This window comes from Aplysia californica, unplaced genomic scaffold (genome assembly GCF_000002075.1).
Source record: "Aplysia californica isolate F4 #8 unplaced genomic scaffold, AplCal3.0 scaffold00454, whole genome shotgun sequence".
Taxonomy (NCBI): Eukaryota; Metazoa; Mollusca; class Gastropoda; order Aplysiida; family Aplysiidae; genus Aplysia; species Aplysia californica.
In genome coordinates this window covers 504,819-530,612 of record NW_004797724.1, presented here as the reverse complement: position 1 = coordinate 530,612, position 25,794 = coordinate 504,819, and the positions used below count along the sequence as shown (strand labels likewise).

At 39.6% G+C, this 25,794-nt stretch overlaps 1 protein-coding gene across 8 annotated transcripts in view; it reads left to right on the top strand.

Moving 5' to 3' along the window:
• LOC101848305 (E3 ubiquitin-protein ligase MYCBP2) overlaps positions 1-25,794 on the top strand; it is a 131,588-nt gene that overhangs the window by 83,192 nt on the left and 22,602 nt on the right. For 5 of the 8 annotated variants that reach the window (XM_035971538.1, XM_035971537.1, XM_035971534.1 and 2 more), the window contains 19 exons: positions 582-683; positions 1,070-1,673; positions 2,539-2,721; positions 3,197-3,323; positions 3,678-3,860; positions 4,455-4,716; positions 5,681-5,805; positions 6,896-7,121; positions 7,484-7,650; positions 8,828-9,019; positions 9,905-10,444; positions 10,994-11,204; positions 11,978-12,174; positions 13,159-13,320; positions 14,390-14,530; positions 15,521-15,664; positions 20,514-20,543; positions 24,559-24,649; positions 25,316-25,449. In XM_035971538.1, coding sequence (XP_035827431.1) covers positions 582-683; positions 1,070-1,673; positions 2,539-2,721; positions 3,197-3,323; positions 3,678-3,860; positions 4,455-4,716; positions 5,681-5,805; positions 6,896-7,121; positions 7,484-7,650; positions 8,828-9,019; positions 9,905-10,444; positions 10,994-11,204; positions 11,978-12,174; positions 13,159-13,320; positions 14,390-14,530; positions 15,521-15,664; positions 20,514-20,543; positions 24,559-24,649; positions 25,316-25,449 — 3,821 coding nt within the window. The remainder of the gene's footprint in view (positions 1-581; positions 684-1,069; positions 1,674-2,538; positions 2,722-3,196; positions 3,324-3,677; positions 3,861-4,454; positions 4,717-5,680; positions 5,806-6,895; positions 7,122-7,483; positions 7,651-8,827; positions 9,020-9,904; positions 10,445-10,993; positions 11,205-11,977; positions 12,175-13,158; positions 13,321-14,389; positions 14,531-15,520; positions 15,665-20,513; positions 20,544-24,558; positions 24,650-25,315; positions 25,450-25,794) is intronic. The other 3 variants (XM_035971539.1, XM_035971536.1, XM_035971535.1) reach the window with 2 other exon arrangements.

Here is a 25,794-nt window from a genome sequence, read left to right as displayed (position 1 = left end):
GTACGAAATCTTTAGTCTATTTTGTGGTTTATACTTTGTGTTGTGTTTTGTATGTTTCTTTTATTGAAATTATGAATATTTAATGTTTCTTTTCTTTTTTCTTTTTGCAATGTTGATCATATAAAAAGGACCTGGCTGTTGTTCTTGTACTTGTATATATTCGTTTTCCTCTCTTGACTTATGCAGTTGTCGCAATTATTTCACTTATTTAATTATGCGTATGTGTTTACATCTCAAAGTTTGACCTCATACCATGTCATGAATGTGTGGGTTATGTCTTTTGTGTTTGAGACACTGGTCTTCCAATCTATTGCTAAGGCCTTGGAAAACTGTAGTACGTGGGTGGTTGGTGGGTGCTCTGGTGTGGTTTGCTCCTTCTTTCCTGTAAACAAAACTCTCGTCTTTATCTCTCCTCCTTCTTTTTTATGTTTGTTGCTGTCTTATAGCACCTCTAATCTTCGGCACTTATATGACTTTATTGTGTTGCAAGTGCCGTAAAACGCTTACCAAAACAAGGAAAACTGTAGGTCCAAATGTATCTTCCACTAAACGTGTGCTGTCATGCTTAATGTCCGTCTCAGGAGAGTCTCGGGCCAATGGGAATGGTCCAACGCCCCAGCCCTCCCCACCTGGCTCACCAAAGCGAGGCTCACGTGAGAGTAGCCCAAAACCTTCAGAAAAACGTGAGTGAAGCATATGTGTATTATTTCTCTTTTCTGTACTTCTGTCTTCAATTACTTGCTCCATAGTGTATTCACAGCTTTGCATCTAACATGATCTTTTTCCCATAACTTTAGTGCAACCCTTGGAAAAAATGTTATGAAATAATCTATCGGAAATAAAAATAGAAAAGTCTGTGTAAACAGAATGTGAACTATCAGTAGTTGCATACAATTATTCTTTTTGGCCAGTGTGACACAAAATAAGTTGTAAAAGTGAAATAGTGGGCTCATACTCTCCTACTAATGTATTGGGAGTGCCTGACATTCTCATTTTAAAAGTATACTATTGGTCGTAATTTATGAGTGGTTGTATGAGGTGAATAACCTTATACTTTTCGCTTTGCCAGGTTCATCTGAGAGAGAATCTTTGGGAAAAGATGAGCAGTTCAAAACCCCGCCCAGTAGCCCGATCCCAACGCGGGTGATTCGAGGCCCTCTCCAGAAAGTGGACTCATTTGACAAGTCCAACACACCCACCCCGCCAACCACACCTCAGTCAGAGAGATCGGACAAGGCAGCGGGTTCAAAACCACCACCAGCCTCAGGCTTGACCGCTACCTTGCCAGAGAACAACAAAAACACGTCAGAAAGTTTAAGTTCTTCTCCTATGTCTGTGGATACAGATAGCTCAAAGACCAAAGACCTGGATCTGAGCCCTAGGGAAGTAAGAATAGGAGAAGGGGCAAAGTTGAAGCTTCTTCCTTCAGACACGGAAAAGTTGCTAGGTGTGACCGCGTCAAGCTCACCTCTGGGTGTTCCTTCTGGTGAGAAAAAGATGAGCCCCGTGGCGGTGGTGGTGCCCACGGTGAAGACTGTGGCATCGTCCAATAGCACAGTGCCAGAAACAGCCCAGAGAAGTGGACAGGGCCAGGACCCGGCCGTCGCTGGAGGTCTGGCCACTGGGGGAGGTGTGAGAGCTCGCTTCCGGTCTCCACCCGTATCCAATGAAAGGTGAGGCAAGGTTTATTTCCTTTTGGCTTTGTGGTTGTCTTGATTTCTCTGTGGGAAAGAAAGGTTCTCTCTTTTTGTTTTTTTTAAATGAAAGTAAAGTATAACCACCCTTTACCTTACACATCTAAAATGGGAACGCACAACCGCAACAACATGTTGAACTGAATAATTTTTAAAAATGTGAGACAAAATCTCTGTTAGACACAAGAGGTCGTTTTGAAAAAAGAGCGTGTGACCCAGTGGTAAGAAGAGTTGAGTAGAAGAAGGGAAGATGGCAGAGACACAGTATGGTTATGTAAATGTCTCTGACAAACAGCCCAAGTACTTTTGTTTATGTGCATTATTATTCTGTTTGAGGAGGTAGCACCTCCTGTTAGTGTGCAGTGGTTCATTTTACATTTTTATAATTTTTTTAAGGGGCTGTGTGTGCGTGTGTGTGTGTGTGTGTGTGTGTGTGTGTGTGCGCGTGTGCATTAATGTATATTGCATGAGAAGAAAGGAAACAGTAAGAAAGGTTTTTGAAAAATGGGTATTCCAATGTAAAGCGCATTGAGCTACTTTTTTGGAAATGCGCTATATAAATGTTATATATTTTTATTATTAATTATCATGTGGATATATGACGAGGGGAAAACAACTAATTGCTGGTATTTGTTTTTGTCATCTTTACTGTAAATCTTTTTTAAGTGTTCACAAAGTGAAAATGCACTCTGTAAATGCTACCCAATGTTCTTCTTTCTATTTTTTTTTGTTTTTTCAGAAAGGTTTATTTTATTTTTTTGTTCTTAACTTTTCCTTGCATCATTTCTCATTGCTTATGTTTCTCCTCGTCACGAACATGTCGTCTGTTTTCTCCACTCCCCAGACATGATGTCAGCAGTGGCTCTCAAGGTGTAGATATGGTGGACATTGGAGCAGTGGGAGCCAGCGAAGGCACGGCGGTCGCGGTGGCGGGAGCTGCCAGTGGGAGTAGCACTTCCTCCAGTGGATCCAGGAAATCCAGCATGTTCACCATTGGGACGGCTTCGCCAAAAGACGACTCTATACGGTTAGTGCACAGTGAGAGGCAACAGAAATGTGTTTTGTGGAGAAGCTGTTGAGATTTTCGTTGAAGGAAAGGAAATATTATTTAGTAGATACATTTTTTACCTGACATCATAACTGTTGTCAATTAGTCATGACTTGTAGTAACGGTTGAAAGCAATACACGATGGTCTAAGCTCCAAGCTCTAGGTTGTTATGCTCAAGGCACCCAGGCATCTAGTGAAAATACAAATGTGTTACTTTGCACAAGTTATTCCAAAGCTATTAAAAGGGAGAGAATTTATGAGAATTTATTTTTTGTTCCCTTGGCAGAAAGTGTAGTTGTGTTCGAAATTCTCATTGTTAATGTAACATTCTTGATAAGTTTTTCTGAAAATTCCAGATCAGAAAGATCTATGGGATCTGCAGATCTTGATTAAATTTTCGTCCACATGTTTTAAAAAATTGAGTTAATGAGGTGTATTTCTTTCATTGTCCAGACTGTCTCCCAAGTCAACAAGAAAAGATCGGAGTCGTTCTAGTCGAGTGAAGCGGGAGAGAGCATCGTCACCATCAACATATGAAGTAGCTCCCCTTCAGAGAGCCAGATCTGCATCTGCTTCAAAGGTTAAAACTGATGACTTTTTGTTTTTGTTTATGTTTATTTACTTTTAAGTCCTTAACCTCTGTGACTACATATTTCCTTCCTGCCTTTTTCTTTTAAGGTTTGTTCCGCTGTATGTAAGTGAAAGATGCAGGAGGTTGGAAATCGCCTCTAGTAGGTCTACTTCTTTCCTTCTATTGTTTCTGTGTTTCTTGCTTTTTTCCTGCAGTTTATCGCCTTTATAGTATCGTTATACTTTACTTTACTCAAATAAGATAAGTTTTTATTTTTAATGTCTGAGCTGGCATATTTAAATCCTTTTATCGGAAGAATTTCGTTGCTTTCTACTCCTTGATCATTTTCCATCTACTCTTCAGATCCTGGACAGAACCCGTGGTGCTGTGGTGAAGGATGCCTTGTCCCCAGCTGCTGCCGAGTGCCTCCGTGCTGTCTTCGCTGCCTTTATGTGGCACGAGGGCATCGTACATGATGCTATGGCCTGTGCTTCCTTCCTCAAGTTCCATCCAGATCTCACTAAAGAGATGTCTAAGTTTGTCAAGGTAGGATGAGTTGCAGTCAATAGCACAGTAGCAGTGCCTGAAGGTGTTATGGTTATACTCTTCGTTGTTTCATGTAGAAGACATGGATTTGATTCCAGGATGGGGAAGCTGTCTTTTCAAGTGTCTTTGTTGGGGTGCATTATCCGGCTCAGTTCAGGAAGGTCATAGCAGCCTGCATCCTTGGTAATCTAAACTGTGTAGAAGTGGACATAAAAACTTACTCATTTAATACTGGCAGGGACCCAGCAGTTTCTATGCTGGTGCCCTGAATTCAGTGCAGTTGCTGTGCTATTGTGCATTTAGTTCTTTTCTAATAATTACGGTATTGGGGTTTTAAAAAAGTATAATAAAGATATGTTCTTTTGTCCCTAACCCCTGAACTGATGAACTGTTGCATGTTATTGTAAGTTGCAGTGAGCAAGTTTGACTTTCTGGTACTGTAAGGAAAAACCCAAATATTATTTATTATGACACTGTGTGAGATGTCCTCCCGTCTAAGACAATCACTCTTCTCCTCAATAATAGGTGGCTGTCTTTAGGCAATTTCAACTGAATTTTTTGCCCCACTCCTTGGTGTTATCTTTCTCCCTTCAGGAAAAGAAGCACGCCAACACAGAACCCCGGCGCCAGCGCCATGCCACCGAGTCCAGCAAGGACAGAGCCCACCCCCGCCGTAAGGACAACATAAACGAGAGCCGTGTACGCTTCAACCTGGAGCCCCAGTACTCCGATGTGGACATAGAAGGGCCGTGTGAGCCGTATCTGCCCCCAAAACCGAGGTCAACCCGTGTTGGCTCCAGCCCTGCTGTGGATATGCCGGTCAAGCCTCTGTTGTGCGAGACCAAGTCCGATGCCTGTGAGTATTCTTTTTGAAAGGTTTCGATATTCTTGTGGGTCCTTTATGTTCTTAGGAATGGAGATAAAAGGAAAGTTACACACCCCCTCCCCTAGTGCACACCCACCAGGATCGCCGTTGGGGTCTTGTTAGATCTCAGTTACGTCTTACAGCAACAGAGAGCAACACTCTTTGATTATCGTGGTGTGCAAAGATGCGGTGGTTAAACTTTTCTTTTTACCTTAGTCTGTAAACTGTGGTAACTCTAGGGGCTTCAGCAAATTTACTGTAATTGTTCTTAAGATGATGATGATGTAAGTCATTTTGATGTGGGATTTGGGGGGAGGGGGGGGGGGTGAATTGATACACTCCCTACCCATGGTTCAAAAGTGTAACACCCATAATTGTGGAATGACCAATGAAATGCCTGCACATGTACTTTGGGGTGTTTTTTTACATGTGTTATGTTTACTTTCATACATCAACCCTTTCTTTGTAACCTATTCTCTTCTTTCATCTTTGCCCTGGGCATAGGGCGCCATTTTTGAAGAAATTTGCATCAGTCAGGTAATACAGAAACGAACTTCATATAAAAATCAATAAAACATACAGACTTTAAATTATTTGAAACATGGATGGTTGAAGGGTGCCACAGGAAAGTTTTACTTTACTCTCCATCTATTTCTGTCTGTCTGTCTTACTTTTCCCCAGCGCCTAATGTCTGTTATTATGTGGTGTTATAATGTGGATGTGCTTATCTTTTTTCAAACCAAAGGAGTTAATGGAGAAAGCTTGTCTCACTGTCTTATGGTGGATGGTTGGACGGCGCCAGTGGTAGGTCCTACTTCTTAACCTTCCCTCTGTTGTTTCTGTCTATCTTTACTTTTTTCCCTAGTACAAAATGACCACTATTGTGTCGATGTGCTTCTCTTTATCTGAATAAACAAACAAACTGTCTTATGGTTCTTCCTTCCTCTCTTGCCAGACGTGGAGAGCGGCTCCTCGCCCATGGGATCCATCAAGCGACAGGTGGAGCGGCACAAGTCGGAGGGAGGCACCGCCCAGTTCCACGCGCTGATTGAGGCAGCAGCCAAGCCAAAAGGAGACAAGGTTTGTCTGAGAGTTACTGCTGATGGTGGTTGCTACATTTTGTGTAGATCTGTCATTTGTGATGACAACTTTTTGACATGTATTAAGTAAGTACATTATAAAATACGAGTAGCTAGTTTCTTTTCTATGTACCCTGTCTGTTTCAAAAATGGATGGTGGAAGGGAACCTCTTGTAGTTTCTTTCTTTCCCTCTCATAATGCTATCTGTTTATCTTGCTTTTTTCTTTGCTTTGAGTGACCGTCTTTGTGTAGATGTACTTCTGTTTACTCTAACTCAAACAGATTCAAACCCTTTCTGAGCATATTCTTCATGACACCTATCTGAAAACAGATATTTCAAGTGTCACGTGTCTAGCCTCTGTGACATTTTTCTTTAGTCATTGAGAGAGGTCTAGATTCCATCTTTTTAATTATCCTCTGCCACATCCTTTAAAAAAAGCTCCCTTTTCTGAACAGACAGAGATATTTTGAAAAAGATGAGTAGTTCGTTTATGGCTCACCTCTCTTGTGCTGGATTCATTGCGTAAGAGTGTGAGATCGAAATGTATCTAGTCTTTATAAATAGTATTTTTGTATGGGGTGTCTTCTGAGAAAAGTTGTCTTAGATATATTATGTATGACTATGAATTCTGTCCAAATAAAGTTTTGTTAGCAATTTTCTGGACTTCTTCATTTGTCTATGTTCCCCTTTTTTGCCTTAACTGTTGATGATTGCTTGCGCACCACGCCCCCATTATTGTTCTGACTGAATGAAAGGTTAGTATTCCTTTGTACCTTGTATCAGTGTGCCCTTCTCTCTTTACAAAAATTGTGTATTTAATGAAGATGTCACTCTTTCCTTTTTTTTCAAGAGTAGATTTTTCTAGAAGGTAAAAAGGAACAAAAATACTCACTTTATATTTATATAACCACATTTTGACATAAAAAAAAGAAAGATATCTGCGCCATGATATTTATATAACCATGTACCGCATTTTGACAATCATCCCACCCCCACCCCCCAAAAAAAGGGAGGAGGGACGGCAATTAACATCCTCATTGTATTTATAACACCACAATTTGACTTTTTGTGCCCCTCCCCTCCCCCCAGGAAACCCAGCTGCCCAAGACCCTTCAGCACTTGGTCCACTTCTGGGAGGAGCTGTCCGAGTCTGTGGTGCAGGTGATGAGCCAGGACGCCGTGCCCCCGAGCCCCGCCATGGCCGCCCGCATCAAGCAGCACGAGCGACGCGAGAAGGACCGCGACAAGGAGAAAAAAATGAAGAGGAGGAAAGGAGCCAAGCCGGCCCCACTGCCCATCATGGAAGGAGGTGGTGGTGAGTGGATGGAATGTTTTCAGGGTTTGCCTTGGTGGGGATGTGTGAGGTGTAGGAATGTAAGAGGTGCCATTTAAGTACAAAAGCGTTGCTTTACGGGAATATAAGGATTGCCTTTCATGGTTGTAAAGACTTCCTTATTTAATATGTGTTTTCAGTGAAAATAATGAATGAATTATGTGTAGCAAGCTGTCATTGAATCTTAACCATCAGTAATTTTTCCCGTTGCATGTTTTCTCTAGTGTTTTCACTCTACTATTAAAGTCAAGAAACATCTTGGTGTTTTCACCTGAATATTAAGATTTAAAGACTTTTAGAGTTTTTCTGCTCTAAAATATTCTGATTGCCCACGTCCCCCTCAGGTATTCCCAACCTGGCAGGGAGGGCCCAGGAGATGTTTGGTGATGCGTTTGTCCGCATGTTCCGTCCCCCGCCCGGAGGAGCTGGGGGAGACGTTCATCCTTTGGCTGCAGCGGCCGCAGCGGGGGGAGCTGGGAGAGATGCCGACACTTTCTGTGATCTCTGTCAGGTAAATAATCCTCCTCCTTTCTTTGTCCTTTAAAAAAAATTTGAAATTTAGCGCAAACTACTCCTGTGGGTGGTTGGCAAGTGCTCTGGTGTGGTTTGCTTCTTCTTTGCTATCAAACATCTATCGTCCTTATCTGCCCTTCTTCTTTTTTATGTTTGTTACTCTCTTGTCACACCTCTAATCTTCTGGCGCTCATATGACCTTATGCATTTGCAAGTGCCATAAAACCTCTACTAAAACAAAACAAACTACTCTTGGATCTGCCTTTTGGTGCTGATTTGACTTGGTGTGCAGCTCTGGGATCACTGGGCTCACAGTGTGGTCGAAACAGTGTATATTGTAGGAAAGGAAACAGGTAGCTGTATTCGTCAATGTGCATAACGACATATGGAGGTTATGCTTTACTCTTACTCCCAAGATGGCCTGCTGTGCATATACATTTTTGTAATGGAGTCAAAGACTAAATGTGAAAGGGTTTTGTTTTTTTTCCAAAGGTCTCTACATTAAAACTGGTGCTATTGCATATGTGTAGAGTCTGTCTCTTGCTATGATGTAACTGTTCTAAGTGAACTGCCGGTAGACAGTTATCTGTTTATTCGGGTTGCCATATTTTTTGGTGTTTATTGCATTGGTTTCCGGAAATATGAAATGCTCCAGTCTTTGTGTTTGTTGTATGACAGACTTATATGTCTCTATCTCTTCATACTGTGCCAGTCTTTTTCTAATCACACAGTCCTTTAGGTTCTGGAAATTCAGCCTGCGCATCTTGATACCATCCATATTTCTTTGCTAGTGGGTCTGTGGTTCTGGACTGGTGTCTATGGTGCAAATTTTACTCTCTCCACCATTGCTTGCCGAAGGCATGAGTTCAAATCCTACTCAGGGGAAGTTATTTTATGAAGAATTTTTTCAAGTTTGGTCGAAGCAGCTGCCTCCTAAATTATTAAATGTTGGCGGGAATCATAAAACATGTCTGTGTACTAAATCCAAAACTTTTCTCTGGTTCACTGCCAGTGTTCTTTGTCTTTTTGTTTCATATTTGATTGTATCTGTATTTAATTTTTTTTCAGCAGAAAATGCAAGGGGTATTAAAAATAATGAGTTTTCGTAACTTGTATTTATTTTGCTCTTTTACACTACGGTACTTCCATTGCTTGCATTCTGGTGTCACCCTTAGGGTATGTTTCCACACCCTGTGACTTACCACATGCGCCAGGCTCACCCGGGCTGTGGGAAGCATGCAGGAGGCAAAGGCTACAACTCCAGTGGTATCTTCGGCGGGGGCTGGGCTGGCACCTGTGGTGAGGGCGGTATTGGAGAGTGCTCCTGGTATCTGCTGTGTGAGAAGTGCCGAGAGAGGTACATGAAGGTGAGTAGAAGGCCATGCTCTAAGTAGCTCTCTGTTGATAATGATTATAATAATAATAATAATATTAACAATAATGATAATGATAACATTAATGATGATAATAATTTTTTGGGTAGGTGTTCTGTAGTTCCATTGAAATGGTGTAATCTTACTTTTGATCATTAGGTACTTTCATAGAGTATGTCTTGAAACGGTCCATTTCTTGTTGCAGATAATAATAATAATAATAAGAGCATTTGTATCCCGCCTTTCCCCACAACATGGGCCCAAGACGTACATAGGAGATTAAAAACGCATTCATACAAACACCATACAAATTCATCATGTGCGCACTTTTTGACAGCAACATTCTTTAAGACAATTAAAAATGCTCATACAAAAAGGCAAAGGTACTGTCCATTAATTAAAATATTTCTTAAATAGATGTGTTTTGAGTCCCCTTTTGAAGGTATCAAGTTTTATTTCGCTTCTCAAATCATGACGGAGAGTGTTCCAAACTGTTGGCCCAGAAAAAGAAAAAGCTCTCTCACCGTATTTCTTCAGTGACACATGAGGTGTTGAAATTAGTCTAGAGCCACTGGATCTTAGTTCACGTGATGGTGTGTATGGTACAATGAGTTCTTGAATGTATGTGGGAGACTGGTTAGCTTGACCTTTGAAGATAGACGGGACATTTTTTTTTTTTAGGGAAGCATTTAATTGTTACTGGGGTTTCTTTGGGCTTTTTCCTAGCAGAGTTACCATCTTGTCAGAATTTTATGTATACAGAGGTGCAATTTAACTGAAGAAAATGTTTGTAAAAGAAAGGGAAAATGTCCACCTTTTATGAGGAACATATCGTGAATAAATTCTGAATTTCTAATTCCCATCTCTTTCTTCTTGGAGGAAAAGAAATCTTCAAAAGACAAAAATCGGAAAGGAAGGAAGAAAAGCATGAGCCTGGCTCCTGGGTCTGCTTCCTCCGCCGGTGGCAAGCCCCAGAACTTCCTGTCTCCCATGGAGGCTCACCACATCCTGAAGAACAACGCTCAGTTCCTCCTGGAGCTGGCCAGTTCCTCGGGACTCTCCCTGCCCAAGCACAACAAGTCGCGGCCCTTGTCCCTCCCCCGCGGTGGGGACATGTACCTTCCCAGTGTCAGCGAAAGTGGCACCGACCCCGACCCTTTCCCTCCTGTACCCTTCCAGTATCTCAACCTTCACAATGCGGGGAACTCGGACTCGGCCTTTGCCGAGGACTTTTTCGTCGCAGAAGATGAGAGGGTGTTTTTACGCTCAGGGTCCATGAGCAGTCCGCTACATCAGAAGCAGAATTTGCCTCCATATCGGCCACGTCTGCCCACTGAACCGCGGCATAGTCCTCTGGCCAGGTCAGGCTCTTTAGGGCAGGACACACGTCCATTTTCACAGTTGCTGCCATCTTTGAAGGTGAGATCTCAAGATGGGCTTTTTTAGGAAGGTCATTTTTGTAACTTTTTATTTTAAATGCTCAAACCATCTCTGATGTGGACTGATATGTCTCTACCTCTCTTTGTTTTTGTCCATTGCTGTGGTTACTATTTTTATTTCTATTATCTAAACAGAGATCAGGGTTAATGTAATTGTTTCATTCAGCTTTACTAATCCTCAAAGAACTAATGATAATGGAAAAAGGATCACATACTTTCTTCCATGCAAATAACCTTTAGGATGTTAAACGATGTGCCAGGAGGATTAAAAACTTCATGGCTTGTTCCTGATCCCTTTGATGTAAATGTTTCTTATGTTATCTTTAAGGATGACATCTTTAGGGTATTTTGTATAAGTTTATGTCCCCCTTTTTTTCTTTAGGAATGTTGACATAACGTTTTCCTGATGTTCCAACAAACTTTTACTCTTTACTCAGGCTTTTAAAAAAGTGGATGCTTTGTGTATTTGTCTGTCTTTGTCGCCATTTTTATTTTCAAATGCTCTTTTCCACTCTTGTTTTTACTCCAGCATGAAAACACAAGAGCTCTGCTGGAGAAGCAACCAATGACAAAGAGCGCTGGCACCAGCCCGGACTGGGAGCAAGAGGGACACAAAAAGGCTTTCCACCGCAGCGTCTCTGAGTACACGTCGGAGAACGATGCTGACGAGCAGGAGTTTGTCTTCTCACGGGCTGTGTCTGTGTCTTCGCGACGACGCAACAACAGCGGAAGTGTCGTAGGTAAGTGAGGCAAGCTTTAAAAAAGCCAAAACAGCCTTAGCCTTATTATACATAAAGATATGATTGTAATCCCTACCATTGGGGCCTGCTGTTTTTCAAACGTTTTGTTGTGAAGTGTAAATTTCTATGCATCAAAATAAAATTCGAAGGGACAGACTTGCACTACAAAATGTAGCCCGTTCTCCAAGCAGTCGCCTAATTCAAACAGTGGAGAAGTTGAAATGAACCATTCAGCTTAAAATTTTCCTAGGTTGTGGATCAGAAATAAACTGAGTGTGTGTGTTGTGCCGTGACACCCAAAAGGGTATAAGCGGCGGATAAAAGTAAGTGTGTGTTGTGGTAGAGCAACAAAACGTTTTAAGAAACTTCTCAATATTCCACTTCCTGGGATGCAAGTCAGGAAGTGGAGTGCACTGTCAGAGTGAGTTATGAGCCTACAACACGTACATTCACCTTTAAATGCGAATCTTCCTTATTCAAACTTTAGACTTGATTTGCTCGTCATCGTGAATTTAAGATTTTAGTCTAATTACCACACAGGGTACTTTAATATTCAGGGCTAGTGCATTGATATCAGTTTTTCAAGGCGGGCCTTGAAGACATTTTGTGCTGTCTTAGTTTGAAAACCCTGCTTCAGAAATGTGTATACGCTGTCATTGTTGTCTCGACAAATTTTTCATCCCCATCATGTTCCACACGTGATGTGAAAGATAATGACTCAGTACATGATTTCTCTATTCATATTCAAAGTATTTTTTAAATATCTGAACCAGATGGAGGAGTTTCGTTGCTGAAGCACCCGTCGGCCGCAATGACCAGACTAATCAGCGCTGTGGAGAAGAGGAATGGAGGCCACACTCTGCAACGTCCAGTCATGGAATTCATTGTCCAGCGACACGATCTGGAAGGCTTACAGCTGGCCATGAAGCAGGCATTGAGGAAAGCCATGTGTCGTGTCTTTGCCATGCAGGTAAGAGGAAGGGGTATCCCTTTTATGGAAGTCAGTGGGGTGTGTGGAAAGTCACATTTTGGTATCTGTATAGTTTCTTGAAGGACTGCAGTTCAGCATGCATACCCCAAACATGCACACAGCAAACAGAATTTCAGGTCCCAAAATTTTTTTATGTATACATCCTTTTGCATATGTGCAAAAAATTAATGTCAAAAACCCTAATGAGCTTAATGTTTAAGTGGCTACGAACCCAACAAGCTTGGTGGTGTGGCATTGGTGGCATTATTCATGTAAAATTTTGACCCAATTGCTAGACTTGGTCTATCTCCTTTGATGTAGCCTGAAATTCTTACATAGAGAATTTGGTAGGTTTTCACATCCCACCAATTTTTTTATGTGTATACCAGACTGTATTTGTGTTACCTATAGCATATCATCAGTGTCTTACACAATCCTCTTTAATTTGGAATAGTAGCACATTTTATTCTGCACATTTCAATGTAAGGACCACATGGAACTTCCATATACAGGATGGAACAGTTGGGCTCTTGGACAGCTATAATTTGGCCTGTTTAAATAACAGGTGTATTCGATAGTGAAACATTTTTTACTGTGAAATCAGAGCTGCATTCCTCTGTGCTGGCTACTGTACATAGGGCTATTGTTAAAATAATAGTCAGTGGGAAAATGACAATCTGTCTCCTTTTATAAGATATATTTTGTTGGGAGGTTGGGGATTACGTCGACCCTGTTCATGTTTTACACCACCATCGACACAGTTTAGGCCATTTAAAGTTTTTGAGGAGGAGGCGTTAATAACCTTTTAATGAACGCGAAGCAGATGTGTCATTTTACTTTTTAGGTTCTTGTTCCTCTTTAATTTCAACTGGTGTTTTAGCTGATAGTTTATACTGGCTGGGTGAAATTTTTCCTCTATAGGACCACAAGGACCGAGTTTGAAATGTTGATAATTTGATTTGGGTTTTTTTTCCCCCTGGACAGGCTATGAACTGGTTGATCCGCAGTGTGGTGCAGCAGATTTGTTTGCATGACTTACTCTGGTTCTTTGTCGACTCACTCATACCTGCTTCTGAGGATGAGACAGATGCCGAGGAAGAAGGGGAAGGCGAAGCGAAGAAAAAGGAGCCAAAGAAAGACCTAGAGGTGAGAGATAATCCTTTTTCTTTCAGTGGTCTTAAAGTGTTGGTCACTTGGGAGCTACGATGCCTTAGGGGAGCATGATTGGGAAATGCTGTCTGAACAAATAAACCTTCTAAGATATTATAAGTGTGGGATTTTTTTCTTCTTTTAATATATGTGTGACATTGTGGTGAAATCAGACGTTTGTCAAAATAATGAAATTGAAGAACTCTGCATTTCTCAGTTTGTAGGGCAATTTTTACCGATTTTTTAAATTTTGAGCTCAACACCGTTCATGTCCACTATAAAAACACTCCTGCATGGAATCTACTGAAAAATGCTGATCAAAGACCAAAAAAATATTAATGTGCAGTTTCCAAGGACACTACAGGTATTCTTTTTTTCATTTAAATCAAGGCAAATGAACAAGCTTTAACATTATACCAGTAACTCCCTATGCTAAAAAAAAAATTAAAAAGTGCCTGATTCCACCACATTGTGACATGATCTGCAATATTAGAACTTTTTTCTCTTTAGATCATTAGAGGGATCTGTAATCTTTAGGCCCTACAGCTAAAAATGTCTCGTCGCAAAAGGTGCTGTGACCAATGATTTTGTACTACTTCAACTCATTTTTTTTTTTTTTGCGTAATAGCTCACCTTATGGTGACTTAAATAAGCAGCTGTTTGTTACTTTTTCACTGTTTGGATACAATTCTTTTTTTTGCAAGGCACTTAGTATGTGATAACTGCATTGCATGTGACAGTTTGGGATTACAGAGTAGGCCTGGCTCATTTGAGCTTGACTGAAGCTCACTGCAGGTATACCCAAACACATATGCACACACACACACACACACACGCACACATGGGTACACATGCACACACATATTCACACTTACAGGTACAAGCAGGCACACTCTCTCACATACACACGCACACACACTCATATGCATGCTCACACTCGCATGTCCCCACAGACACACACATACACACAAACACACATGGGTACGTGTACATACTCACAGGGGTACACACTCATACACAAACACAACACTCACATTCTCTTTCATTTCCATCTTCCTGTCCCCAGGACGTGCCAATGTGTGACCACCCCATGTCAGATATTGTCATTGCTGGCAAAGCTGCCGCCCAGCTCCCTGAGACCTTCCACACTTTGCTGCAGACCATCAGTGATCTCATGATGCTCCTGCCCATGGGATCAGCTTTGCAGGTAATGACCCGAATTTTACTGTCTAGTTTTGTCTAATCTGATAAGATATTTTGTGTAATCTGATGAGATATGTGGGCCGGTCTGAGAAAATCAGGAGCTTCTTGCTAAACCTCAAACCAAAATATTGACAAAAATAGTCCTTGCAGCCAGTTCTGGTTGATTTTGAGTTATGCATACCCCAACCATTTTAGAATATAATTCAAGAGCTGTTTTTTGTAAAAACCACTTGAAGATATTTTTTCTCAATTTAAAAAAATTTGCATTCAGATATTAAAAAGAAATAATGGTGAACTTTGAAAGCATTTTTCTCAGTTTGTTTTTTTTGCATTTCGTTACTTCATAATGCAGAATCTCAGCTTTTAGAAACAATAATTGAAAAATTTTGAATGCATAATAATCAGGGAGATTCTAGCTTTCTGAAAAGCCCCAAAACTCAAAATGACAGAGAAGTGACAAGTTCCTGATTTCCTCAGACTGACTGGAAGAACTTGAACAGATAGGAGACATGAAAATATTGTGATGATATATAGGGTGGTTCAAAAAGAATGAACCGATTTTATGATGTATTGCTTCAGTTCTCAAGCATTGTTATGGAATGAGTTTACTTTGAATAAAAAAGAATAAACAGATTTTGGTCGAGTGGTTAGGCTAGCAGACTCATAATTGTGGGGTTGCAAGGTCAGGGGTTCAAGCGCATGTACGATCTTGTGTTCTTGGGAAAGGTACTTTTCCAGAGTTTTCCTCACTTTACCCAAGTGGGAATGGGTACCCAGCCAGAGACAGTGAAAGGTTTTGTCAGTAAGTTGGTGCCTTAGCACCTATAAAATGGCAGTTTGCACTGTCTGGAAGTTGAGATTGTTTCATAATGCTATCAGGTCTTCTAGGGTAATAATATAGCAACCTTTTCCCTGCAGTGAAAGACTCATTTTCCTGTCAATGTGCTTTCCTTTACCCAGAATGTGAAAGATTAAATCTGTGCTCATTTCCCAGCAAATGGCGGTGCGCTGCTACTGCCTGCAGTTCATGCAGTCGGACCACCAGTTCCTGCACGAGTCTCACGTGTTCAGCAACCTCAGCCGCATCCTCAGCAAGTCAGAGGAGGAGCCAGAGGAGGGGCAGCTGGATGCCTCCATGGTCAGTCTGACCCTCATACTTGTCTCTCTCTCTCTCTCTCTCTCTCTCTCTTTCTCTCTCTCTCTCTCTCTCTTTCTCTCTCTCTCACCCTCTATCTCTCTCTTTCGGTCTCTTTCTCTCTCTTTTTCTCTTTTTTGTCTTTCTTTCTCTCTCTCTCTCAAGCTCTCTCTTTCTCTCTTTAGAAAAAAAAAAACAGCCATCAGTCTATGAAGGTAAAAAATAGACACTTTAGTATTTGGCTAGCTGCATCTCGGACACTCCAAACTGAATGGAGTAGGAGTCCAGTGCCAGAGGTTTTGCTTCTTTATTTTTATTGTCTCTTATACGCTGGCATTTGTCTTGTTTTGTGTAATGTCTAGTGATGTCTGTCTCTTAAGAGCATCTAATTGGTTATAGTAATCTGGCAGGACCCAGGCAGGCAGTTGCAGGGCTCAACTTTTAAATCTTGCTTCTTTTCTTTCCCTGTCAGTCATTCTGTCTATCTTTCTTACTTTTTCCTTGCATTGTGTGGATGTTCATCTGTTTGCTAAGACAAACTGGCAAGACCTAGATTCATCCCTAATATTGTTTCATTTCATTCATCTTCCTTACAATTAGAACAGACATGCAGCTATTACAGAATGACATCATGCAGAAGAGTTAACGCTCAGATGCTGCTGGATCGCTAACAACAACAACATGCATCTTCCTTTTCTTTTGTTCCATTCTGTCTGGGGTTTCATGAACTCCTCTTCTTCTGTTGTCTAACTCTGTTCTTTCTTACTGTGCTGTGTGTCCTGAAAGCCTTGGAAGTCCAAGGTGGACGTTGTTGGAAGTGACCCTCGCTCGTGCACTCTTGACCTGTGTCTAGTTTTGGGAATGTTTGCGTATATTTATTAAAAAGTATTTTTTGTCTTCCCCTCTGTTGTTTCTGTCTATTTGTCTTGCATCATCCCTGCACTATATGACTGATATTGTGTAGATGTGCTTCTCTTTACTCAAACTCAAACCTAAGATTACCTCTTCTTTTTCCATATTTCCCCACGTAGTCAAGTTTTCTTTCCTCGTTTCTTACTTTTTGCCTTTACATATTCTTCATCATCTCCCCTCTCCCAGTTTCAAGACGATCTTTTTATCCACTTTTAATTCCTTTCTACCTTTCTACCCCCACTTTCCCTTTGTTTCAGTTTCAATCTCTTTCTCTTCAACCACAGTGTTCTCCCTTTGCCCCACTCACAGCGGTCCAGTTCTAATAGTTCACATTCATTTCCTCTTCTTAGCCTTTCACCATTTCTTGCTATTAGTTGACTTTTCACAAATGTTTTTCCTCTCAGTTCAATGTCTTTGTTAATTTTTTATATTTTTTAAACAGTGACTCTTCTATGGCTATTATTTGATACTGTTCTGTTGTGTTCTAAGCTTCTCACACATGCTCATATTCACACACTACAAACACACTCACACACACACACACACACACACACACACATACATACTCACATGCACGCGGGAGTGGATGGATGGATGGCCGTGCTGTGAAGGTCTACTTATTTACTATTCTTCCTTTGTTTTTATCTTGCTTTTTCTCAGCACATCATGACTCTATTTGTGTAAAGCTGACTCGCAAATTAAGTTTCTCAAATTAACTAACTAAACTACTCTCACTCATACACAGACACATACACAAACACACACATGTACACAAACACACATACATGGACTAACGTGACTCAACACAAACAAGTTACTTCTTACTTCAACTAATTAAAGTTCACTCAGTACCGCAGTATTGTGTGGGTGGTTGGCCGGTGCTCTAGTGTGGTTTGGTTCTGCTTTCTCTCAAACATCTCTCTTCATTATCTCCCCTCTTGTGTTAGTTACTCTCTGTAAAACCTAATCTTTGGCACTTATATAACCTTATTGTGTTGCAAGTGACATAAAATTCTCACTAAAGTTTGAACAGGGGTATTTTGTTGCGTCTATTATAGAGCTATGTGTTGCCTGTCCAGCTATGTCCAAATTGTAAGGCTGGCAGTTTATATCAAGTGTCCATCAGAAATCATCTCATAGTCAGAGATTTCTCTCGTCTGAAATCACCTTGCTTTATTGAAAGTAGCCATAAACCAATTCAACTATTGCATGTGCATGTTACTCAATTAGATTTCACCAAGGGGATAGATTTATTTCTAGCTGTTGCATGTCTTTATACTTGAGTCTCATACTATGTTTGGGTACTTTTTGGTATATATAGGTATCATATTGTTTAAACATGGGCTTAAAGTTTAAAGTAGTTTGTCAAAGTTGTCCACCCTATACTCAATGCTTGAGTTATTCTCTGAAGAGCAAACCTAAATGATCACCTATAGGGAGGTCAAAAATTCGTGCGTAACTTATTGTCAAATATCTCCTCAACTATTGAACATAGATTCTCCAATGTTTGCACAATGACTTATATCAATTTGTCTTAACTGGTGAATATTTTTTCAAACACCTGTAGACTATTCTAGAAAAATTCCTTCGTAAATACTAATATTGAACCCATGTTTTGAAAACCTTTAGTGCAAAAAGATGTGTTCGCTGTAAGATTAATTTCTTGTCACAAGTTTTGCCAGTAAAGTGTCATTGGTGAGCTGTGACGTAGGCCATATACTTATACAAAATGTGGGCAAGAAGCGGAAAGTGCTGTTAATAATTCCATTTTCCATGAGACGGATATTTATAGTATTTTATGTAAATTTATGAAGTAAAGTTCTTTTTAGCCTCAATTGTTGTGGAAAAATATGATCAAGTTAAGACAAATTAATACCAACTGCTGTGTAAAGTATGAGTGACGGTCATTCACCCGTTTAAGAAATATTTGAAGATAAATTGCGCCTCGAATTTTTGACTGCACTATAAATGATAACTTTTATATGATGCCAGAGAAGGGTACATTGTGTTTTTTGTTGTGGTGGCATGGTTCCAACGTGCATATTTGATCGTTCTTCGCTCGCTGAACACCTTTGGACTAATTCAGAGTGTGCCTGCCAACCTCTCCTGTGTCGTCTTCTCATTCCTCTTGTTCTCAGCGTTAGTTTTATCTTTGTCAGTTCATGATGATGTTGGGCCATTATCCTGTCATGTACAACAGCAGTTAGGGGTCATGGATTGTGGAATTTCTGCGCTATTATTTGTCCTTAAAGTTGTTTTTGATTTGAGTGCGCAGATCTTGGCTTCTTTTTTGAAAAGTTGTTTAAGTTTTTTTATGGATTGGAGGACATTTACAGTCACATGACTTGGTTATACTCTAGCTTCCATCCATGCAAGTGGAGCATTGTTTTTGTCTTGGCATGTTTGTGCATAAACTAAAATCTATAGCAATTGCTTTGGCTGTAAGAAATATGAAAGAGGTGGAAAATTGTTTGTTCAATTATACCAAACAAATGACTCTTTGACGATGAACAATCTTCCCCCAGCTTTTAGACAGGGTGAAACATTACTTGAGTATCTGTTTGGAAGTAATAGCCATTGGCATATATGCTCTGCTACCTTGACATTATTCCATCCAGCGTTTTCTTTTAGAGATCCATTTCCTTCTCTCATTTTCCATATTCAGTAAAGGACTGAAAGCATGACTGTCCTTTGTGTCACTTAAATCTTTGTGTTCTCGTGCTAGATCTCAGGAGTAGTCGACTGCTGGTTCTTTAACCTGCAGTGCTACTGATTTTTATGTATATTATGACCATTTTTCCTAGGGCCCCTTGTCTTCAGGAAGACACATTCTGATTTCAAAGGTACCCTGTGTTGGGATGCGGTGGAATCAGGAGCTCGTCAATATATTGGAATCATCTGAAAGCTGATTTATTTGCCTTGCTTCTTATGAAATAAATGTCCATTTATCTTGAATAGAACACAGATATCTGCAATTGAAGAAAGTGAGGTTGCCTTATTTCAATGGTGAAATTATCGAGAAAGTGGCCGCCAAAGTTTGGTAACTCCAATAGTTAAAGAGTCTTTGAAAACTGAAAAATGACGTATTTTGTGCCTTTAATCAATATTTTTCTGTAAAATTCACATGGAAATATGTTTTTATATGGACATAAAAGAGGTTAAGCCAAAAAATAAATATTCGTTCAAAATTTCCAAACTGGCGGAATAATGCTTGTTTCTACGATTTCGTTATTTTGACAAGCACCTGATTTCATCATGCTGCCTCACATATACTAAGGCATTTTCAGTTTTGGTGGGAATTAATTTTGAATTTTGCCCAGATGATGTCATTGAGGTTAAGTGTTAGTCTCTTTGGTGGGTGGTTGGTGGCAAGTCTGGTATTGGCTCCTTTTTGTGCTTTACAGGTTTTCCTACTGCCTCATCCACTTCCCAGTGAAGTTTGATTATACTCAACAATGACAACACACACAGCAACAACACATAGCAACTACAGCAACAACAACAACTCATGGCAACAACACACAGCTACAGCACACAACAACAACACACAGCTACAGCACACAACAACAACGCACAGTAACAACACAGCCACAGCAGAACAATAACACAACAACAACACAGCAACAACACTATTTGTCCCTTACATGTTTATCACCAAAAATCAGTCAGATCAGGTAGCCTACTTAAACTAACACACTTTGCTTCCTATTAGAGACTTGTGTTGTTTGCTTGCACATCGCTTGGAATATGAACAGGGGATAAAGTGTAAGCCAAACCTCGAAGGCTTGAATGGATGTAAAGCGTTAGAACAATGTCAAAAGACCTGAAGAGGCCGTTACAGCTTTCGGCCTGAAGAAAATTGTCTTGTACAGGAAGACTGTGCAAATGATTTCCTGTTGTGAAAAATATCTTATCTTTCGTTTTTGTTTGTTCTGGATAGATGCGAAGATCTGTGTCCATGTTTGATCCGGTGAGCTTGACATTTTTAGTCCTATTTGTCTTTTTCCCAATATGAAACATTTGGTACTGTTGCTGCTAACTTTTTCCTGATAGCATTTTTGTTTGATTTTGCCAACTGCATTTCATTTCTTTTTTTCCCCTTGCCTTACTTTTATTCAAGATAATTATATTTCTTTGCCTATTGAAGATTGTTGCATTCTGGAATCTCAAACCATTATGGTTCTTGATATGAATTGATTCTTTTGCACTGGAATGAAATTTTCTATTAAAGATTGAAAATGTGCATTTTGATTTATGCGAATAATATTTATACTTCCAATCTAAACTCTCATTGCTTAACTTTATTGCCTTGTCCTCCAGGGAAAAAATGGTCCTATGAGAAATAATTTTGCAAGAATTTGTAACAAATTGTTTTAGCTAGTATGTTGTAAATGTTCACTCGTAAGTTCCTGCTTCATTAACTGTTGACTTAGGAGGAATTTGCAAAAGATAAATCATTTGATTCAAGTTTTGATTTGGTCTTACATTGTGCGAAGTTGCTTGAATACTAAATACCTCATCAATAGATCAAACAATTTTTGCTACTTCTCTGTTCAATTATGTGAGAGGGCTTTCGTGAAAAATTATCTATTTTATTTATTGCTAATTTCACCTGACACTGTTATGTCATCAAAAACTGCTGTTCTATTAATGAGAAAAGTTTGCAACTATATTTTCCTTTCTTTTCTACTGACCAACTTTGGAGTGACCTGATCCGAAAAACATTTTCCATAACCCACTTTGTAACTTGAGCATCATCAATCTTGTAGCTATTTCCAGGTGCTTTGGTTAAGTTGCCAATCTTTTTTGTTTGTTCAAAGTTTTGTATAGTTTTTTCATCACCCTACTAAGCCAACACATAACCTGGCACCAAAGTTTTCCTAAGTTGCTGAAATGAGACTGTGGTGTTTTAATTACATTTCTAAGCTTTGTATAGTGTTTGCATGGTTAAAAGCCCCCTGTTTTCACGAACAACTCCTTGTATCTTCTTCTTTCTTTCTTCCTTTCTTTTTTGTATGAGCATCACTGAGGTTGCAAATTTCTTACTGACTTTACACTGCTTTGAATTTCTGGAGCTGTTTCGCAGGGACAATGTTTTGTGCACCCCTTGTAGGGTCAAGGCTTGTTGCATATCTTACGTTAAAAGCTTGTGGTGCATCTTGCTCTTTGTCAAATGTTGCTGTGCTAATGTTCTTGTCACCATTGTTGCCACAGTTTTGGCCAGTATCATCTGCATCATCATGGCCAGTGCCACAGAGACTTCAGCATCAATTTCAAATCCATTGTTGGAGTACTTCTGCACTCTTCAACTGCACCCCACACACACACCCCCCCCCCAAAAAAAAAAAAAACCCCTCCTTTTTTTCTTCAATAGTTTTCCATACACAATGTGTGTGACCATTTTCTCTATAAATTAGGTAGTCACTCAATTTGTTAGACGTAAATTCTAAAGTTGATGAACCTGTCTTCATCTACTAGTATTGTTGTGGAAAGGATACACAAGTAAAAATGTGTAGTTTTGTCTTACAAATGTGATGGACTCACTGATAATCGGATAGGTTACCCCTGGTATACCTCTGGTGTTCTTTTACCACCTTGGCCTTGATGTTAAGCAGTAACGAAACTGTAGAAAAATGGGGGGGGGGGGGGTGTCCCTTGTGCGATATTCTGATGAAAATAAGAAAGAAAAAAAATGAACGAATAATAGTGCATATTTTTCAACCAGTTGCTTTGAAAATTAAGTTTTGAACTGTCTTTACAATTTCCTGACACCTGGTGGATCGAATAACAATCATTAAAAAGAAGAAAAGTAAATCGAAGAAAAGTTCATCCCGCCAGTTTGTTAAGACTGTTTCTTCTTTAAGACTGTTATCTTCCCAACGCTTTCGTCGTTTGCTTTTGGAATCCTTTTCTGCTGTCCCCTTGAATGTTCATTAAATTATCTTTTTTTGTAGCTGTTTTCTGTAGCACAGTTGGGAATGAACTTGGCGGACACACAGTCTTGGGTTAGGTTGGAATTCTGATTTGATCCAAATTCTCCTCACCTTCCTAGAGTATTTTCACTCCCAGCAGGATTTCCCTGTTGGGTTCCAGATACTCTTCCCTTTAAATGATCTACAGTGCACTGAGCTTAGACTGCGTTCAGGAAAAAACTCCCTTAATTTTGTCCTCAGATAAAGGGTTGAAGGTGTTCATTGGGATTATATTTTGATAAATTCACAAGACAAAAGATTTTAGTGGAAGAATTGAGAGACACTTTGCATTGGAGTGTAGCCCAGTGAGAAATCATGACTTCTTTTAATTGTTTCAGTGAAGTATCATTCCTTATATATTAATATTCCTTCGTCTCTCCACTGAATTTCAGTTTCTTGGAAAATAGGCTAATGGCTAGGATGAATCAGTTCATATTTAATTAGATCACTAAATCTATCGATAAGATTTTTAGAAACAATTTTTACGTTAAAATGGTCTTTTTTTTAAAACTTTGGAATAACAGGATATCTCAGTTTCGTAGTTTGTGTTACAAATTAGATTTGGTCTATTCTGAAAACTTGAATTCTATGTAACATTGGCATCAAATTTTAGATTTCAACCAAATTTCTTGAACTTTTCGTAACATTGGTTTACTTTTAGATTTGAATTAAACAGCTTGAAAATGTACTCAGTACCTCTTTGTCATGTCAAGGTTTGATACCCACACAGCTAGAGCAAAAGTTTGTTTGGTTTATTTGGAGACTGAAATAAAGGTAGACCAGTGTGCAGATCTTTCATGAAAGATGACAAAACAATACCATTCAGAACATGAAAAACAACAGTAGAACAGAAAAATCAGATTGGGAATAGATGAGGAATAGACCAATGTCAGGTTTCCTGGAAATCATTGCCCTTGACACGACCCTTCCTCCCTAAAAAGAAAAAGAAAAGATGAACAGGGATTTGGCAGAATGATATCAGCAGATCTAATTTGTTACAATATGACAAAAATGCAGAGATGTGGACATTTTTATTAAAGATTAGAATTTGTACCAGCCGTCTTCGTAGTTGATAAAGTTGCTTAAGTTATACTCTTCTTGCAGATCTACAGTGAAAAATTACGCTATTGAAATGTTTTATTTAATTATTCATTTTTTATTGTTTTTATGGACAAGATATTTAACGTTTAAAACCGAACTTTGGGTTCATTATTGGAAGTTATAGGCTTTGGTATGCTTTTTATTTTTAATTCTGAAAGGTCTACTTGTAACCAATATTTACCAGGAACTATGAAAAGGACATGCAGACAAGTCTTGCAGTAATCCCAACATGATAACAGTCTCTGGTGGATTTTACTTTTTCAAACCTAAAAATTATGCCAAATTGTTACCCCGAAAAAGCAGTGTTCCAGTATATCGTTTTATTGGATATTTCATGCCAGAGATTGGTTCGGCAACCTTTTCACCTGCAGCTTAGCTTGTCTTAACAATGATTTTATTGTAGAAAATTAGTTGTATTTCTATGTGAATATGTGTCAGTTCAAGTTTTCAGGAGAATTACGTGTTTGTTTTTGTAACTTGGTAAAAGCCAAGTGTGAACCACGTGTCTCACATCCCTCCCTTTTCCTTTTCAGTCCATGATCACATGCTTTCACCCTTTTTCTATGTATCTCCATTTCTTTCAAATCCCCCCCACTCCCAACCCTTCCCAAATTCACTGCTATGACTACATTCTACCCTCTTAATGTTTCCATGAATCCAGACCTCACTTTATTGATTGTGACAAAGTTATTAACCCGTGTCTCCTTTCCGTCCCCTTTGCTTCCAGTTTAGATACTTGCCTTTTTACCTCAGCAAATAGAACGAAGCTGACGCTGCAGCATAGACTTGCATGTTGAGGTCTCTTTTAAAAGAGAAGAAAAAGAACTTCAGGAAATATGCATTAAAGCGGTATTTTTTAAAATGCGTACATGAGTTTTTGTTTGAATCATTTTTGTTGCTCCCCGTGAACAGATCACTCACAAAGTTCTGTGCCTCAAGGACCTCATGGGCATGACAGAGATCAAAGCTTCCAGTAGACAGGCCATGATAGGAAGCCTTACAGGTAGGATGTGGGGGTTTTTTGGGTCACATTCAATGTTTCCTTAAGCCGTGATTCTGTTTGTGCCCTTTTTTTTTTGGTTAAGTCAATCAATCAGTTGGGTTTTTTTTAATTGAACAGAATACCAGTATTTTATCATCATCAAGTGATCTGCGACAGACTTAAACATTTGCCATTCATTCCTTTGCTTGGATGATGTTAAAAAAAGCTTTTATTTACATATCTTCCCTTGGAGATTTGAATACGTTTTGTTAATTTTAGTGTTCTCTGATGTACAGACGAAGGAACTGCCATGGTGAAGAGAAGAAAGTTTTCAAAAATAGCTTGGCATTCATGTACATAGAAAATGATTTGGCTTATTAGCCAGCAACATAGACTTCACTTAAATGTGTGAAAGAATCTTGTTTTACTCTCTGATCACTAAAGGATTTTGTTAACTAGTTTTTTTTATTGTTTAAAGGTGTTACCTGTCTGTTGATTGATGAACTAACTCTGTATGCTTCTTTGAAGAACAAATAAGATTTCAAACTTGATATAATACTTGCCTGTCGTTGATTCGGAAAAGTTTATTGTTTTTAAAATCTATAGAAGACATTTATGTCATCAACAGTGTTCACCGTTAATAAATGTTATGTAAATGAGCATTTTGTTTACCCCCTCTGCTTTCAGACAATTCGACAGAAACATTTTGGGAGAGCGGGGATGAAGATCGCAACAAGATGAAAGTCCTGACTTTGATCTGCTCTGAGAAGACGGTGCCCCAAGTGATCTATGTACACGTCGACAACATACGTGATATAGGGGTGAGTCATCTATGTGCATGTCGACAACATACGTGATATAGGGGTGAGTCATCTATGTGCATGTCGACAACAAACGTGATATAGGGGTGAGTCATCTATGTACACGTCGACAACATACGTGATATAGGGGTGAGTCATCTATGTACACTTCGACAACATACGTGATATAGGGGTGAGTCATCTATGTATATGTCGACAACATACGTGATATTGGGGTGAGTCATCTATGTATATGTCGACAACATACGTGATATAGGGGTGAGTCACGTGGCTAGTGTGGTGGTAGCTGAGGGTTACAACATCCATGTATGTTATTGGTGACATTCCATACTTTTCCCACTTTAC